The 16,674-nt window shown below is 47.1% G+C and overlaps 1 protein-coding gene across 2 annotated transcripts in view; it reads right to left on the reverse strand.

The window, feature by feature from the left end:
- Nucleotides 1-15,774, reverse strand: part of Zxdc (ZXD family zinc finger C) — a 31,621-nt gene extending 15,847 nt beyond the window's left edge. For both annotated transcript variants that reach the window (XM_036180845.1, XM_036180846.1), the window contains exons 1-7: nucleotides 14,678-15,774; nucleotides 12,550-12,702; nucleotides 12,360-12,438; nucleotides 11,081-11,211; nucleotides 6,530-6,700; nucleotides 3,367-4,055; nucleotides 1,658-1,742 (exon numbers count right to left, since the gene is read on the reverse strand). In XM_036180845.1, coding sequence (XP_036036738.1) covers nucleotides 1,658-1,742; nucleotides 3,367-4,055; nucleotides 6,530-6,700; nucleotides 11,081-11,211; nucleotides 12,360-12,438; nucleotides 12,550-12,702; nucleotides 14,678-15,590 — 2,221 coding nt within the window. In that variant the 5' untranslated portion in view covers nucleotides 15,591-15,774. The remainder of the gene's footprint in view (nucleotides 1-1,657; nucleotides 1,743-3,366; nucleotides 4,056-6,529; nucleotides 6,701-11,080; nucleotides 11,212-12,359; nucleotides 12,439-12,549; nucleotides 12,703-14,677) is intronic.
- Nucleotides 15,775-16,674: the final 900 nt, after the last annotated feature.

The raw sequence follows: 16,674 nt of genomic DNA on the forward strand, positions 1-16,674 counted from the left end.
TGTGATCGTCATAGAAGGTGGCCAGAAACTACTCACAGAAACCTGATACAGAATTAAGCACCCTAACTTTCTCCTATGGTTATATCTCAGAGTGAAGGACAAGAAGCCACTCTTTAGATAAATGTCCTGGCTAATAAGAGGAAGGTAGAACTATTATCCCTTTCTCTGCAGACTCCAGGAATCTAATGGTGCTAGGTGTTAGCCACTAAAGATGCTATGAAGTCGTTCAGGGAACTGCACAAAGAACACAGCACGACCTCAGGGTTTCACTAACTCTCCTCTCCAGCACGAAGAAGCAATCAGACCAAGCCTCGAGGTGTAATCGCTAATTTAGGGAAACACGTAACAATGAGAGAAGTGCTCAACTATACCAGTGAGGCAGGATGCAAAAGCCCCCTGAGCACAGGACAGGCCACCCTACCACACTCCACCAACCGCGGGAAAGAGTGGGGGAGAGCGCTGTGGCGCTAAACCACAGGAGTAGCTGCCAAGAATAGCCTCTGACTCCTCTGGATTCTGATGCCAAACAGTGTCACCAGTAGGCATGACATTTTAGACAACTAAAACCTCAACGTTTGCCAAATACTGATATTACTGAAAAACCGTCAGTTTTAAAAGAGACTTTTAAAGTGTCTTTAATTTTTAAAATGTCATATTACAAATTATAACCAAACAACTATCTCAGTAGATAGTGCCCCAGTGTGGTGAGCGCAATAAACTCTGTACCTCCTGAAGTCTGAAGCACTCCCTTTCCTCCAACACAATTGGCTCAATAAAGATATCTGACTTCCTTAATGAATTTGGCTTGCATATGTTAATTTTTTCTACAGACCTCCACTTCTCTTTTCTTATTTTCCCTGCAAGTTTTACACTACAAGTTCCAGATTCTTGAGCCACAGAACTGTCCTTTCTAAGTCACAAGTGACACTGAGAGGCACAGAGGAAAACATCTGCTTGAAGAGAACTGTTACTTTAAATTGGAGGTACAACGTAAGAGCAAAACAGACAAAATTGCACCAAGTAAGTGTAAGTAAATGTAAAGATGAATGATGGATGCCTGAGATCACCAAAGAGCTCTGTTGACATTAAACAGGATTCACCAGTCTCCTTTCAGCACTGTACCTTCAACCCATGTGCAGAAGGGGCAGCATGCGAGACCAGACTTGACTGGCCCATGTGACACTGCTTTGTTTCATTTTCTCATTCACATGAGCTGCTGCTCTGAAAGGTTCAGGCTGATTCAGAGACTGGTGTGCATAGGCTGTCTTCACACAGCTCCCCTAGAGTCAATGGCCATTCTATCCCTTGGTTTCCACAAGACCAGGCCCAACTCAGCATCCAGCCACCCTCCTGCTTTCCTGATACCTGGCCAGCTTGGCTCATTTATTCAGTAGCCTTCCAGAACTAACACTGTGTTTGAACCCTTGACCTTCCCAGAGCCTCTTTAGACCTGTCAAGTATGTTCAAACATGCTGGGAATTTGGTTACTACCTGTTTTCTAAGTTTACATAAAGCTAAGGAATTGATAAAAGGGCATTTTGAACATAGAAGACAAAGAACACAGAAACAACTGTTCTGTGTGCTTTCTCTGCCTGTGACTGTGACACAAGAGACCCTAGTCCCTTGCCCACCAGCACTGCAGCACACTTGGCCTCACCTTCATCGCTCCCAGCTCCTTTCTGCTTTTTTTTCTTGACTAGTTGAATGGCTCGGTAATCAGTTCTTGCTGAGCCCCCACTTTCCTGGGACCAAAGAAAAGTGTGTCAGTTGCTTGATCTAAACAGCAGAGGGAGGGTAGCAAGGGGACTAGAGAACCATCCTAAGCCTGCCTTGGGAATGTATCAGAGCTCCAGGAATCAGTCACCAGCAAAGGCACGCAGGAAACCACACACTCGACCGTTAGCATAGGAAAATGCACTTCATCATCTGGAACAGTGAAGGTCATTCCTCCAAGATCTAAATGCATTAAAATATTTTAGAGAGGCTGTTAAGAGCTGCACACTGCCCTGCTCCCTAAAACATGAGTCTTCCTGATGCCAGGGTTATATCATAGCAGCCCTGGGTAGTGTTGGCAGCAAGTGCCGTACTGTCATATGCCAATATAAAAAGTGTCACTGAATTCAGCAAACTTACTGAGGTGCCACAGAAACAGTATTCAAATAGGATATTTAAAAATTTGGGAACATTTGTAAGAAAAAGTTTCATTCTTAAAACTACAAGGCAAAAGAAACCAGGCCTCTACAAGCCCTCTATAGCTCATGGCCTACAGAAACCCATTCACAACACCATTCCCACTCAGAGAAGCAAGGAAGCCCAGTGCCACACAGCTAGCAAGAGAACAAGGGGCAAGCCCAAGCTCTGCTGGCTCCTCCATCTGCCCCCCCCCCCCCCCCCCCAGCTATCTCTGAGACACAGGGAGGCAGAGAGCATCAGGGACAGGCTTCCCACGCCCTCTCACCTGTGGTTCCCTCCAGTCCCTGTCAAGTCACCTGCTACTCTTAGCAATTGCTATGGCAGCCTAAGCAGATGCTGGCAAGTGTATCTCTGCCACCAACAAGCCAGACACCAGAAATGGAGAGACAGACTGTGCTGCTCTCACATTGAGAGAAATGCAAATCAGCTCCAGCAGGTTGGTTACTAGGTACCCTCACACTTGTGGTAAGATACTCGTAGTAAGATGCATGAATCTTAACATGATCAATGTCAAAATGAAATTCACCCAGCATTACAAAGAAACTTATATGATCATTTCCATCACAGACTGAGGAAAGTCAGACTCTCTCTAGGAATCTTTAAGTTACTTTAAATTAGATTATATTAAAGGTATAATTGATATAAATATAAAATACAGTAACTGTCCAGCCTCAAAATTGGAGTATTGTTATAATCCTTCAAGAATGAAGGCTCAGGAACCATTGTTTAATAAAAAATATCCTGACATAACTTGTACGTTCTCACTGAAGAACTTAAGATGATTGATGCCAACATTGCTCTTCTAGGACTCATCACTATGTGAAAAGCATGAAGGTGAACATTTCAATAGTAGGAAATGCCTCAAGTTTTCTCAAGAAAACTAAAAAATCACAGAACTGCAAAGAACCTTAGAAACAATGTAGCCCAAACCCCTTATTTCAGAAATAACTGAGGATTTAAGGCTCAGATAGGTTAAGTCATTTGTACAAAGCTGTAAGAATGTCAATTCCAGAATCAAGGTCAAAGTCAGGCTTCCAGACTATTGCCCAGGTTCCATCTGTCCTTCTGCACACCAGAAAGAACCGTCTGCATAGACAGGATTCATCCCAAACATGATCCAAGGTGCATTAGGGGAGTGAGCTAGTGGTGGTGACGGAACAGAGTGCTTCATACCAAGTAGAGGCTGCCGGTGCCAGCACTGAGCTCTGAGTCCTTTTGAGCCCCTGGCCTCTCTGTAGAGCTGGACAGCATAGACTGGGATGGCTTGTGGCTTTCTTCCTGCCCCTGGACCACATCTGGGACAGGAGGTAAGTCTTGTTCCACTTTTATTGGAACCAGCAGATCTGGGACTCTGGCAGTTTCTTGGGCAGTGTCTGAAGAGGTTGGTGCGGTGTCAGGTGCTGTTAAGTTATTGCTGGGAGTCAAAGCTGGTGGGTCTTGACCCAAGTTCCTCACAGGCAAAGCCACCAGACAGCCTACTGCTCCTGTGCCCATGGCCTGAGAATCATCTGTACTGAAACTGCCTGGTTGAAGAACTGTGGCTGATGTCCCAAGAACAAGAGGACTGTCCAAACTCGGAGGCATATCACTGTGGGTCACCAGAACCAGGGGGTCCATGGGCCCTAAGGAGCTGTTATTAGAAGGGAGATTCCCTCCCAGAGAGGAGCTCACAGAAGAGACATCAATGGTGAGGATCCCGGAGTTCAGGGCTTCATCCGACCCAGCTGTGGGACTGCCACTGTTAGCAGGTGTGTCAGAGAAAAGGGCTGCTAGGTCTATGTTGGTGAGCTCGCTTTGGCCCGGGCTACTCAGTTCACTGCTGGGTGTGAGAGAACTTGGAGCTTCCAGCTGAGGTACAAGATCTGCAAAAGCAATGGATATTCCAGTTACTCTCAGATCAGACTGAGAAATCTTCTTTCTGTTTGAGATACTGGCAGGCCCCCCTTGAAGCAACACTGACTACTCTTCTCTAGGCCTTCCACCAGGGTAAAGAAAGACCTAATGCTGGCATACAGTACACAGCAGACACCAAAGGAAGGGCTGGCTGGACGTCTTCAAGCTGTCTTGTGTCCCAGAGCCTGCCCTTCCCCTACGCTGCACTAACTAAGCTAACCAAGGTTTCAATCCACACCACAGCATGGAGCCTCTAACTCTAAGACCAACTCTGGCTCTGGGGTTATTTTTGAAATTAGCTTCAGTCATCTCCAGTCATGTCAAACTCTGTGCCCTGCTCCACGTCTACTGTCATCCACAAGATGGTCTGATTCCTTCGTGGTTAATCAAGGATAAAACTGGCTGTCTGGGCTGGGATGAAAACTCCAGGGTCAGGCAGATGTGTGGAGTTCAGACGACAGGACCTCTCTCCTATCTCACTGCAGCTTCTGAACTGCCCCAGCGCCTGAAGCAAAGGAAGGAGCTCTCAGCTCTGCTTCTTCCACATCAACTACATGTTAACCACAGATGCGTACTTTCTAACCATGAAGGCCAGGTCACAGTGCATACTGAACTTTTGTTGTTGTTGTTTCGAGACAGAATTCCTCTGTGTGGCAGACCACCCTGGCCTTGAACTCAGGAGATCTGCCTGTTTCTGCCTCCCAAGTGCTAGGATTAAAGGCATTCGCCACCATGCATTTTTAACTCAAGCCCACAAAAGACATCTAGTTTAGACATAAGAACAGAAACCAAAGTCAGAATCTCTCTTTAGTTGTCATATCAGAAAGTTTCTTCAACAGTATCTTAGTTCCAATACAACATTCTGAGAGGAAAGGGGAGTGATTCTTTGTAGAAAGTGAACAGGAAACGCATTTCTTTCTCAAAATAGATACACAAGAGAAAAATCACTGACAAAACACAAGCACATAGTGCTAATGGTTAGAATTGTGGCTTTGGGAGGTAGAATAGATCTCAGCAAAGATCCTGGCTTGAACACTTCCTTTTGGTGGGCCCTTGGCAAGTCTTTCTGCAGTAGCAGGACCATGGTGAGGTGAACTGAAACACAAGCTGGCAGCCATCAGGCAGCCTTGAGTGCCTGGTCCTCTACTGACAATAGGCAGGATGAATGATACATGAGTCAATCAACATACACCATAAACATGGGCCTGCTAAGAGGGCCTCTCACTCATCCAGAGTTTAGGGAAAACTCCTGTGATGTAGCCTGAATTAGCTAGCTTAGGGAAAGAGAGATACAGTTGAAGAGGGAATGTCATGCTAAGGCTTGTGGGGTCACACAGCACCAGCTCAGAGCTGGAGAGAGGGATAATGGTTGAGAGCCTCTGGGAGGAAAGATGACACCCTCTGACATTAAGTAGGAGACTAGCAGGAGAGCAACTGCTTTTCCAATGCAGAGTGGCAACTGCTGTGGTCTAAGGTCACAGTGCCTGAGATCCAAAGGACAGAGTAAGCAACAGCCTCTCCCAAGAGAAGAGACCAGATAAAGAACACAAACCTTCACCGCTCCAGCTGCTCAGAGCTCTGCAATAGGTGTGTTAACCAAGAGTGGCTCATAGTATCGCCTTCCTTCTTTTTAAAGCTCAGGGAAACATTACTCAAAGATCTGTCCCTGCTTAGGATTCCAACTGGGAAAAGCCTCAGGTCATAGTGAGGGTAAACTGGTTAGAAACATGTGTGGCCTCCACCAATTACCTTACCAACAGCAGAACCTACCTCATCCCAGAGAGAATTGTCTCTGAGAATGCACTAGAGAGACACAGCCACTGCTGTCTCTCCTACATTCTTGATGTTCTGCCTACAATTGTAGATAAGACTTAGAGGGGCAGGTTTCTAAGTGTGGTACCACAGATGCTGAATGTTCAGCATCCTGCCCTCCACATGCCCTTGACCACTATCATGATGCCTCTCTCATAGCCTAGCCCATTCCTGAGACACAACTCTGCTCTGGGTTTGGAGGGTTTCCTGCCTGCCTTTAGAACACAGTCCTCTGTGTAGGATCTGCTATCCCCTAAGACCAAGAGGAAGAGATAGGATTCAGTGCTCAGAACAGTGGATATTGCAAAACAAACTTAGAGGATGCAGGTACAGGGCAAAGGGTCCAGTTGCAGACAGGCTTAGAGCACATGTGTCAGGGAGGCCCGCAAGGTGATGGCACATTTGAAGGGAAGAGCTTCACAGGCAAGGGCAGAACAGTACAAAGGGGCTGTGGTGAGGTACGAGTAGCAGAAGAGGAAAGAGCGCAAAGGTCCCATGGCCGTTTGATAACCCACAGCTCCAACTTCATGGTTTACAAAAGACTGAGAGTTGAGAGGGAGAGACACCATCCCTGTTCTCTCATGCTCAGGCACATGCATGTTCGCAACTCTCAGGGGCCACAGTCACAGACCTTGGCGCCGGCTGTGCTGCCGCACCATGTGAGCCTTCATGCTGTGCTTAGAGGTGAAGAGTCGGTTGCAGCTGGACACTGGGCAACGGCTTTTCGGAGCACCCACATCCTGCAGGTGTTTCTTAGAATGAATGTATAGACTGCTTCGAGCTGAGAACCTGGCACAGCACCCTGGAACACAGAGGGGAACCAGAGTTATACCTGAGGATGATCAACAATACTTCCTAAGTTCATCAGAAATGACATTATGGACTGGTAAGACAACTCAAAAAGGGAGGTGTTTGCCAGCCAAGTCTGGTGACCTGAGTTTGATTTCTGGAGCTCACATAAAGGAGGAAGGAAGGAACGTACTCTACAAAGTTGTCCTCAGACCTCTACATACACACTGTGACCCCTGTGGCACACGAAGCTCCCACCCCCCACAATAGCTTTAATTAAGAATCATGTGCCAACTAGTTTTATGTCAACATGATACAAGCTGGAATAATCTGAGAGGAGGGAATCATATGAGAAAATACCTCCCTAAGATCAGGCTATAGGTAAGCCTGTCAAGCATTTTCTTGATTAGTGACTGATGGGGGAGGGCCCAGACCACTGTGGGTGGTATCACTCTGAGTTGGTGGTCCTGGGTGCATATGAAAGCAGGCTAACAAGCAGTGAGGAGCAAGCCAGTAAGCAGAACTCTATGGCCTCTTCATCAGCTCCTACCTCCAGGTTCCTGCCCAACTTGAGGTCTTTCCTTGTCTTTCTTCAACAGACTATGTAACATATTCAGGATACGTAAGCCAAATAAATGCTTTCACTCCCAAGTTGCTATTGGGCATGGTGTTTCATCACAGCAATAGTAACCCCTAACTAAGACAGAAATTAAGTCAATGGGAAATTACAATCCAATCCATGCAGGATGACCAAGGGCTCAGATCTTTCAAGAATAAAGATATGGGTCACTTACGAATAAAAAAAACCAAAAACAATAAAACAACAACAAAAACAAGACATAATGAGGTGCTTGTTGAGGGTGGAAGAAATACAAAATAGGTAGTAGAGGAAGGTAGCTGTAACTATCAACTAAGGCCACATGACCAGTTGCAAAACTGAGGATGATAATTGACATGTGTTTCTGTCACATTTTGTTAAGAATGTATTGTAAAGATATTTGCGTTTTCTTTCCTAGATTTCTTTATCATGTTATATAACACCAATTGAGGTGCCAGTGGTTATCATATGTAAGTTACAAGATACTAAAGGAATGTACTTTCCTACTTATTGCCACTTATTCTAAGATATATAATGTGTTTGCAGTTTTAGTGGGATAGTTACATCATGTTAGTAGTAATTATGATCTGGCTATTGGTTTCATTTGGAAATGAAACATAGCTTAATGACATAAGGAAATATGATGGTATATTAAGTTGACAAGGAGTGAATCTGTGATGGCTAACTTTGGTTGTCAACTTGACTACATCTGGAATTAACTAAATATTTGTGAGGGATATTTCTTGATTTAAGGTCAGAAGACTCACCCTAAATCTGGGCCACACCTTCTGGTGTGTGGGCCACACCTCTGGTCCTATTTAAAAGGACATGGAAGATGAAAGCTTTTGTTTTTTGCCTGCTTGCCCTCACTCTTGCTGGAAAGCTTATCTATCCTACTGCCAAGGGATCCCTTCACTGGCATTACAGTCTTCTTTGAGATTCCAATGTATACTGATGACTAGCTGAGTCATCTAGCCTTGTGGACTAAACAAACAGATTCTTGAACTTTCCTCTGGGAGAAAACCACTGTTGAGGCTAGCTGGCTACAGCCTGTAAGGCACTCTAATAAGCCCCCTTATAATACACACACACACACACACACACACACACACACACACACACATTCTGGCAGTTCTCTTCCTTTAGAGAACCCTGATGAACACAAAGCATAACACTATGTTCCCAAGCACTGGCCACTGACAAGTGACATATAACAAATAACTAAGGATGAACACAAGGGATAAAGGGAAAATTATAAAGTAATACGAAGACCATGAGTTAGTCTATGACATGTGACCTGATCAAGTTCACTCTCTGTTTCTTCTATCCACAGCTCTGAGTTAAGTCAAAGTTCAGTTGCAAAAATATATACTAATCACCTCTATTAAGCTATTAAAAAAAAGGCAATCCTACAGTTCTAAGGGTTGGAACTATGTCAACACATGACCATAGATAACCCCACCCATTTCATCTCTGTGCAGCCCAGAAACTGAGCAAATGTCTCTAAGTCAACACAGGGCCTGGCTTCACTCAGTCCAGTAAGAAGGGGTTCTGGACTCTGTACCAAGCAGGCTCCACTGCCTTGTGTAGAGGCCTTGACCAAACGCTGCCATTCTTCTCTCATTATCTTACTGGCTCAAAGCTTCTTGAGACTTTAAAAACAAATGCTCTCTCTAACAGTGAACTTCTGCCCTTTCTTCTTCCCCTATCACCTCCAGAAGAGCTGTGAAAATAAGCAGTCCCCTGCCTCCTGCTCAGCATCTCTGCCTGAGTTACTCTACCAAAATTTGCCCGCCCACATCAAATGACACTAGTGGGCCTCTGTAGTCTGAGCTGGCCCTGCACAGACATCCTTCTGGCTCAGCACCCTGCCTTTTAGAGCTCCCTCCAGGTCAGCCTTTCCAGTTCTACCACCATATGTGGCTCTCCACCTGGGCTTAAAAAATAGAAAACAAAACTCCACCTAATAGCAATCACTACAATCATCAGAACTGACAAGTATCAATGCTTTTAGCAAGCTTTAAAAGTTTTAATTAGTTGAATCTTTACAAGAACCCTATGAGGGTTTATTTACTTTATGAATAAGAAAAAGAGACACAGAGCTTAAACTGCTCATTCCAGGACTTCTCCGAGCCATTCAAGTGGCAGACTCAGGACTTGAATCCAGAATTCACACTTTCAATTGCTTGAGAATTCCATCCACTTGCAGGGTCTAAGCAAGGACCTGCAATGCCACCTGCTTCCTTTGTAGTCCAGCCTGTTCTTTAAGTCATCAGCAGACACACAGTCTGCTTTCTGAGTACCTTAGGCCAAGCTGAAGATACACTTTATCATTTTATGTACCATATGACCAAACTCTTCTCCCATCCAAATCTCAGCTGAGACACTGATCTCAACTACTATCCCTTGCTCATCCAGGTCTAAATCATTACAGCATGCTCTGACTTCTGTCTTTGCTGTTGATGAGATTCTCTTCCTTTATGCTGCCAGCCCCCAGCCCAGGATGACTGTAGTCCCTCTCCAAAGACCAGACTGGGCTTTGGCTCCAAGTGAACTGCTCTTGCCCTGTGGATTCTTCCTGCTGGTCTTTCTGCTTCCAACAGCCATCCTTTAATGTCTGGCTAGCTCTTCCTCAAGCTGACCAGGACATTCACACTCCCCCAAGGGCAGTATGGATGAAGTTTGGACATCTCACAGCAGCTTGTATGTTCCTATTTACCTGTCCATACTCACAGCTGATAGGGTGATAAGTGGGAGAATTTGATCATACCATTTGTATTACATTCAGTATGTTGTAAGAACTGGTGTTGGCTTTAAGTGGCCTTTATCATCCTTCTCCAGCTAAGATAACTAAAGTTCACAGATTTAGGTCAGGGCATCCATTTAGGGCCCTTCTGACTCACCCTGGACTACTCCTTCCTTAGTAAACAGCAGGGTTGTCTTGAATGGGCCATACAAATTTTTGGCAAATAAATTACACTTTCAACATAAAAAAAAAGCCTGTGCTGGCTAGTTTTATGTTAACTTGACACAAGCTAGAGTCTTTTTGAAAGAGGGAACTTCAATTGAGAAAAATGTCTCTGTAAGACTGGTGTGTAGGCATATCTAAGAGGCATTTTCTTGATTGATGTGGCAGGGCCAAACTCACTGTGGGTGGTATTACTCCTGGGCCTAAGGTCCTGGGTTACTATAAGAAAGCCAGCTGAGCAAGCCATGGAAGCAAGCCAGTAACCAGAACTCCTCCATAGCCTCTGCATCAGCTTCTGCCTCCAGGTCTTTTCTTTGAGTTCCTGCCCTGACTTTCTTTGATGATGGACTGTAACACAGAAGTATAAGCTGAAATACACTCCAAGTTGCTTTTGGTCACGGTGTTATATCACAGCAATAGAAACCCTAACTAAGACAAAGTCTCATGAATACCCTTATAAAAAAATCAGACAGACTTTATTTTGGTCCAGGTGCAATAAGACTAGTTATTTGTCATTTAGTGAACCCAAGCTATGTGCCAGACCACATATAAAGCAGCTTTCTTCTCCCCATTTCATCCATTCCTCATAATCATCAGGTAAAACAGGTAGTGGAACTAGAGCCTCAGATTAAGCGGCAGGGCAGAAGGCAAACCTGTACTTCTTCCAATACACTCCTTAGACAGTGTGCACATACTTTCAGCTAACCCAATAAATACAATGCTGTAACTGGCAATTATCTTAGTGCTTCTGCAAATCAAACTTATAGCTCAACATGAGTGTTGGTGTGGCACTTTGTCTACAGCCAAAGCACCCTTTTAAATGCTACCTTCCACAGGGCACTCGAATGGCTTTGTTCCCAGGTGGGTGATACTGTGGCCCTTCAGATGCTCTGCTCTAGTGAATGACTTGCCACAGCCTTCCACAGGGCAGGTGAACCTCCGGTCATCGTCATGTTTCCTGAAACAAAAGTGAAGGAGCAATTACTACTCACAGACTCACAAGTGTGAGGCTTTAGACACATGCTCTCTCCATCAGAATAATCAATGCATTTCAGAATGTCCATAAAGGGTTTGTTTAGCTGCCCCATAGTCAGAAATTCTACCTTGATAATTAAGGTGGCCCCGGAGCCAGACACAAAACAATTGGTGCTACAAACAATCTAGGAAAGGATGAGTCCCAAAGGAGTAAATGAAGCAATCTAAATTGTTTAGAAGTATCTACAGTCAATGAGCTTTCCAAGCCACAGATGGCCAGAAGACAGACAGAGAGACAGACACAGACACATACACAGACACACAGAGCTTGGCAGCAGTGGGAAAGAATCCTCTTAAGTCAGTCAGTCTGTCTATCTATCTATCTATCTATCTATCTATCTATCTATCTATCTATCCATTAATTTATTTATTCATCCATCCATCCATTCATTCATTTATTTATTCATCCATCCATTCATCTATCTATCTATCTATCTATCTATTTATTTATTTAGAGACAGAGTTTCTCTGTGTAGCTTTGCACCTTTTATGGACCTCGCTCTGTAGCCCAGGCTGGCCTCCAACTCACAAAGATCCACCTGCCTCTGCCTCCCCAGTGCTGGGATTAAAGGTGTCACCACCGCCCAGCTTAAATCAATTTATAAAGACTGTCTTTTTCTAAGTATTGTTTTCCTTCTGAGCACCTCAGTCCCCAGTTACACAAACAGACACAGGTCATCCACCCCCTTAGTATGTGTAACATACCAATATTGCAGCTGTGACCAAGATGGAATGAGACAACATATTAATCATTACAGGTACACAGACTCCAAGTTGTCATTATCACTACCCAAAGTTTGTAATAACATGAAGAAAAGTATTTCTACAACATCTAACAGGAAACAAATGTAATTGTATTGACAGTATGCTAAGTAAACCAAACCGAACCTAACAGGGAACAACTGTTGTCAAGTGAGAGATTCTTAGTGCTTTTCTAACAGTTTTCTGATTTTCTAAAACATTGACAGTGAGCTCCATTTTAAATAGCTTGAAATCTGTACATAACTCAAAGTGTCTGTGACACACACTTCATGTGCTTTCAGAACATGAATAACAAAATGTAAGGTTTACCTTTTGTGCCTTAGAAGTTTGGACATACTAGTGAAGGTCCAGCCACAACTGTCTGAGTCACAAATAAATGGTCTTTCACCTTGTAAAAGAAAAAAATGACACAGCATGACTATGAACACAACAGCTACCACAAAGTATGGGTCCACACTGTGGTGCACCCTCCAGCTGTGGTGCACCCTCCAGCTCGTACCTGTATGACTCCGCAGGTGAATTTTCAGTCGGCAGGCTTTGTCATATTGTTTATTGCATCCAGGAAAGGAACAGGAAAAGAGCTCTTGTTCCCTGAAGTGGGCTCGGTTATGGGAAAACAGGGCACTCACTGTGATGAATGTCTTCTCACAGCCTGAATGAAGGAAGCAGAAACTTAGATCACAGGATGACAAAGCACATAGCACAGCTCACACTGTCTACAGCCTGGGGCACATTCACAATGAGCAGACAAGGAAAGACATGACTCGGAAACCACTTCTGCAAAGCCCTGTCCACCAATACTTAGCTTTCTAGAAGCTACAGTAGGGGTAGTATACACAGGCCACCTGCTGCAGTGTTATGTGGAGATGACACAAGTGATTAAGAGAATGTCCTCCAAACATAGCCTTGGCCAGCCAGTTCTGTAGCCAATTCTGCATAAACTGGACGTGTCTTCCACAAACATAGTTGGCAATGCTGTCTGAGTGAAACCCAAGAAATCAGCAGGACAAAAAACACTAACGATCAAGAGTTAGTCTCCTACAGCTTTGCAGGGCTGCCACCATCCCGCTAGCTAAGATTTTCTATCCCACTGGAGGATACTGCATCCCCCACACTTTTCAATTTCCTCCAGCCTCTGCACCTGGCAGCCCCACATTTATCTTCTGGTTTCTTTTTCTTTTACCCATTTCCTCAGGTTCTTGTCAACTTCACTTCCATCCTCATAGCCTCACCCCACCCCATCAGCCCAAGCAACCTACACCTCAGCAATTCCTACATCAACACTTCTTTGCCAAAAATGTCTGGTGCTCAAACGGTGGAAAACAAAAAGCTGAAAATGCTTAGGAGCTATCTCTGTTGCAGCTCCTCCTCAGAGCCCCTAAAATGCTATCACTAGACTGAAGCACTGCACAGCCCTGAATAAAGGGGACCTCTGCCCCGTCCAGAGCCCTCTTCCTTAGTTAGCTTCGATCTGAACATTAGCATTCTCTGCCTTAGCAACAGCCTTCATCACCCCCAATCAATAGCCATGCTCTTCCTCCCTCCCTCTGTGATCTTTTACCCGAAGCCCTCCACCATTCCCACCGCCACTTTCTGGCCCATGTTGTCACAAGAATCCCTACTTGACTGGACACTTAATGGTGCTCCCCCAGTCCCTCTCCCAGCTGCTATGGAAGCCCAACTGATGAGCCAACACATGCCCCTCAGGGGCACCTGATGCTTTGAAGTAAATCCCTGTCCTTCACACAGTACAACACACACAGAATGATGCTACCTTTACCAGGGTGAGGCCTGCAGCCCCCATTCTCACATCAGGAAATGATTGCAGAAGGTGCTCAATCAGACTGTATCAGATAGTCTGTGGGCATATAAGAATACAATACTAGAATCTGTTCCTAACCCTACATATGAGCATACTCTATAATGCAAGTTATTAAGAGAACAGAATGTGTATACATTTTAATGTGCATGCTAGGTGCTGGCTAACAGTACAGAAGAGAATAGACATGACCCCAGAAACTAAGACGTCTGACAAAACTAAAGTATGAAAGACACAAAAACAGATGTGCCACACACCTGATGGTGAGGGCAGAGGCTCATTCTGGTGAAGGAGCATCACCCTGTATAGTACGGGGAAGGTCAGAGGTCTTATTTAAAGCATGAGGTATCCCTGGGGGGCTCTGTGTCCGCTAATCCGTGGGGCTTCCATAGAGGATGGAGAAGGTCCAGAGAAGCACTGTGTAATTCCCTCAGTAATTTAAGGTGGCATATTTGGCCTTTTAGTCTTGGATCTCTGACTCATGTCATATACTCGAGTAGATTGAGAAAAATGAAGTCCCGACTCAACTCTGAGAAGAAGTGGTCACCTTCACAGGCAGCATCTTAACAAAGGCTTGTGGCCTCCCCCAGGGGCAGCTGTGACTATACATGCCACTCGGCTGTAGGAACCCAAGGTTTCACATTTAACTACCTGAACGGAACGTGAACGCAAACACGGGGAGTGTTTTTTGCACGCTTCTCACTTAGATTAGGGCATCCCCGGTAAACCCTGCCCAAACAACAACACAGAGCTTGACCCCTGATCCAGACACCGTGGGGTCCCGCCCGCCCCCGCAGCTCCCGCTCACCGGGGAAATCACACTTGTAGGGGCGCTCGGGCTCGAAGTGGCTGCGCTGGTGCGAGTTGAGCTTGGCGTGTGTCGGGAAGCGCTCGGCGCACACCTCGCACTTGAACAGGCTCTCCTGCTCGTGGCCCTTCATGTGCGCCTTGAGGTTGTACACCGTGGTGAACTTCTTGCCGCAGCCGCCCACCGGGCAGCCAAAGGGCCGCAGCTTGTCGTGCGACTGCAGGTGTCGTTTGAGCTTGTAGGAGGTGGTGAAGGCCCAGCCGCAGCCATCCAGCGGGCACTTGAAGGGCCGGCGGCCCTGGAGGCTGCCGTGCGTCAGCAGGTGCACCTTCAACTGGTGCTTCTTGGCGAAGCTCAGCGCGCACTGCGGCTCCGGACAGCGGTAGGCTGGAGAGGCAGCGCTGGCGGCCGCCGGCCCGCGGCGGGACACGCAGGCGCTCGAGGGCTCCGGGCCTGGGGTAGTCGCGGGATGCAGGCTCGGGGCAGCTGGCGCGGGCGCAGCGGCCAGCGTGAAGACGCCGCGATCGAAGCGCACCAGGAGGTCCTGGTTGTGGATGGTGACGGTGCCCGCCAGAGCCGCGCCGGGGGCGGCGGCCGGGACCTGCTCCGGGGGGCTAGCGCAGGGGCCGGGTTCGGCCTCCTCCTGTCCGTGGGCGTCGGCTGCGCGCGGCACTTCCAGCAGTACCACGAAAGAGTCGCCGCCGCCGTCCTCGGAAGGCGGCGGGCTCGGCCCCGGGGCCTCCTCCTGACGCGGCCCGGGCCCGCCATCTTCCGGGCCCCGGAGCAGCAGCAGGCGGCGGCGCCCGGGGTCCGCACCGAGGGATGGCCCCGCGCCGCGGCGAAGTCGGCTTGGGCCACCGCCATGTTGGTCTCCGCGCGCGACCGGGGCGGCGAGCACGGCCGGGAGGTCCATCTTAGGCCCAGCTGAGGCGTCCGAGCCTCAGCTTCAGGAGAAGAGCCGCCCGGCCCTGCCAAGCATGCGCGCGACACCAAGAGTCCGCCCCACCACCCCTTAGGGAGTCTCTGTCAAAGCTCGGCGCTGAGGACGGCCCAGAGTCGCATCTCCAGCTGCGCGTGCGCAAGAGCCGTGGGCGTGGCGCGCGAGGGCTGCCGGGACTGTAGTCACGAGGGCTCCGGGGGTGGGGCAGGGGCGGGGCCTCCAACTTCTGTGTACTTTGGTGTGAGTCCCCAGATTGGGAGAAGAGGGTCTTCAGCCCCCCCTTTTGCCCCTGGGTAGCGCAAAGGAATGGAAGCTAGTCGCACCTCGTCAGCGTTCCTCGTGCTTTCTGTGCTTTGTAAATATGAGCTAATGCAGTCTGTGATTGCCAGGTGTGAGGAAACAGATGTCCAGTTTATCTGGGGCCACATGGCCTAGAACTTGCAGTCAGGCCTTGAACCTCTCCACTTTGCTTGACATCTTCTCTATGACCTCGCTGAAGTGCACATCTACCTGGTACTACTGAACCACAACCCTTGCTTGCTCCGCAGCAGGTCCTGAAAGGATCCCTGCCTGTGCCACCAAGGGCATTCCCTTGTTGCCTTGACAGTGTGAGCTCACTACATTGGTAGTTGTTCCCTGGACTCTGCTGCCCCGCTTCTGCCATACGGATTTATCTGGAGTTCCTCCATTTCTGTCATCACCACCCAAATTCAAACCCATTTCACTCCTACATTCCCAAATAACTAAGGGGGTCAGTCCTCAACCTCCCTTCACCCACCCCCACTCCTACCCCCGCCTGTTTTCTGCAGAGCAGGATTTAATCTTCTGAAAGTGAAAATGCTATTAAAACCTTGCCAACCTGCCCCTTTGCACCCACACCTTTTACCCCATTTCCCACCAGCCTATCCCTTAATATGCAAGACTATGCCCCTCCCCTTGTACTCCAAGAGGGATGGAAATGTGTCTACACATAAACCACATGAATATTCATAGTAGCCTTAGTTATCACAACTCCCCAGGGGAAACAACCCAATTTTTCATCACCAGATGAATATGT

The sequence above is a fragment of the Onychomys torridus genome, chromosome 3, assembly GCF_903995425.1.
Source record: "Onychomys torridus chromosome 3, mOncTor1.1, whole genome shotgun sequence".
Classification (NCBI taxonomy): Eukaryota; Metazoa; Chordata; class Mammalia; order Rodentia; family Cricetidae; genus Onychomys; species Onychomys torridus.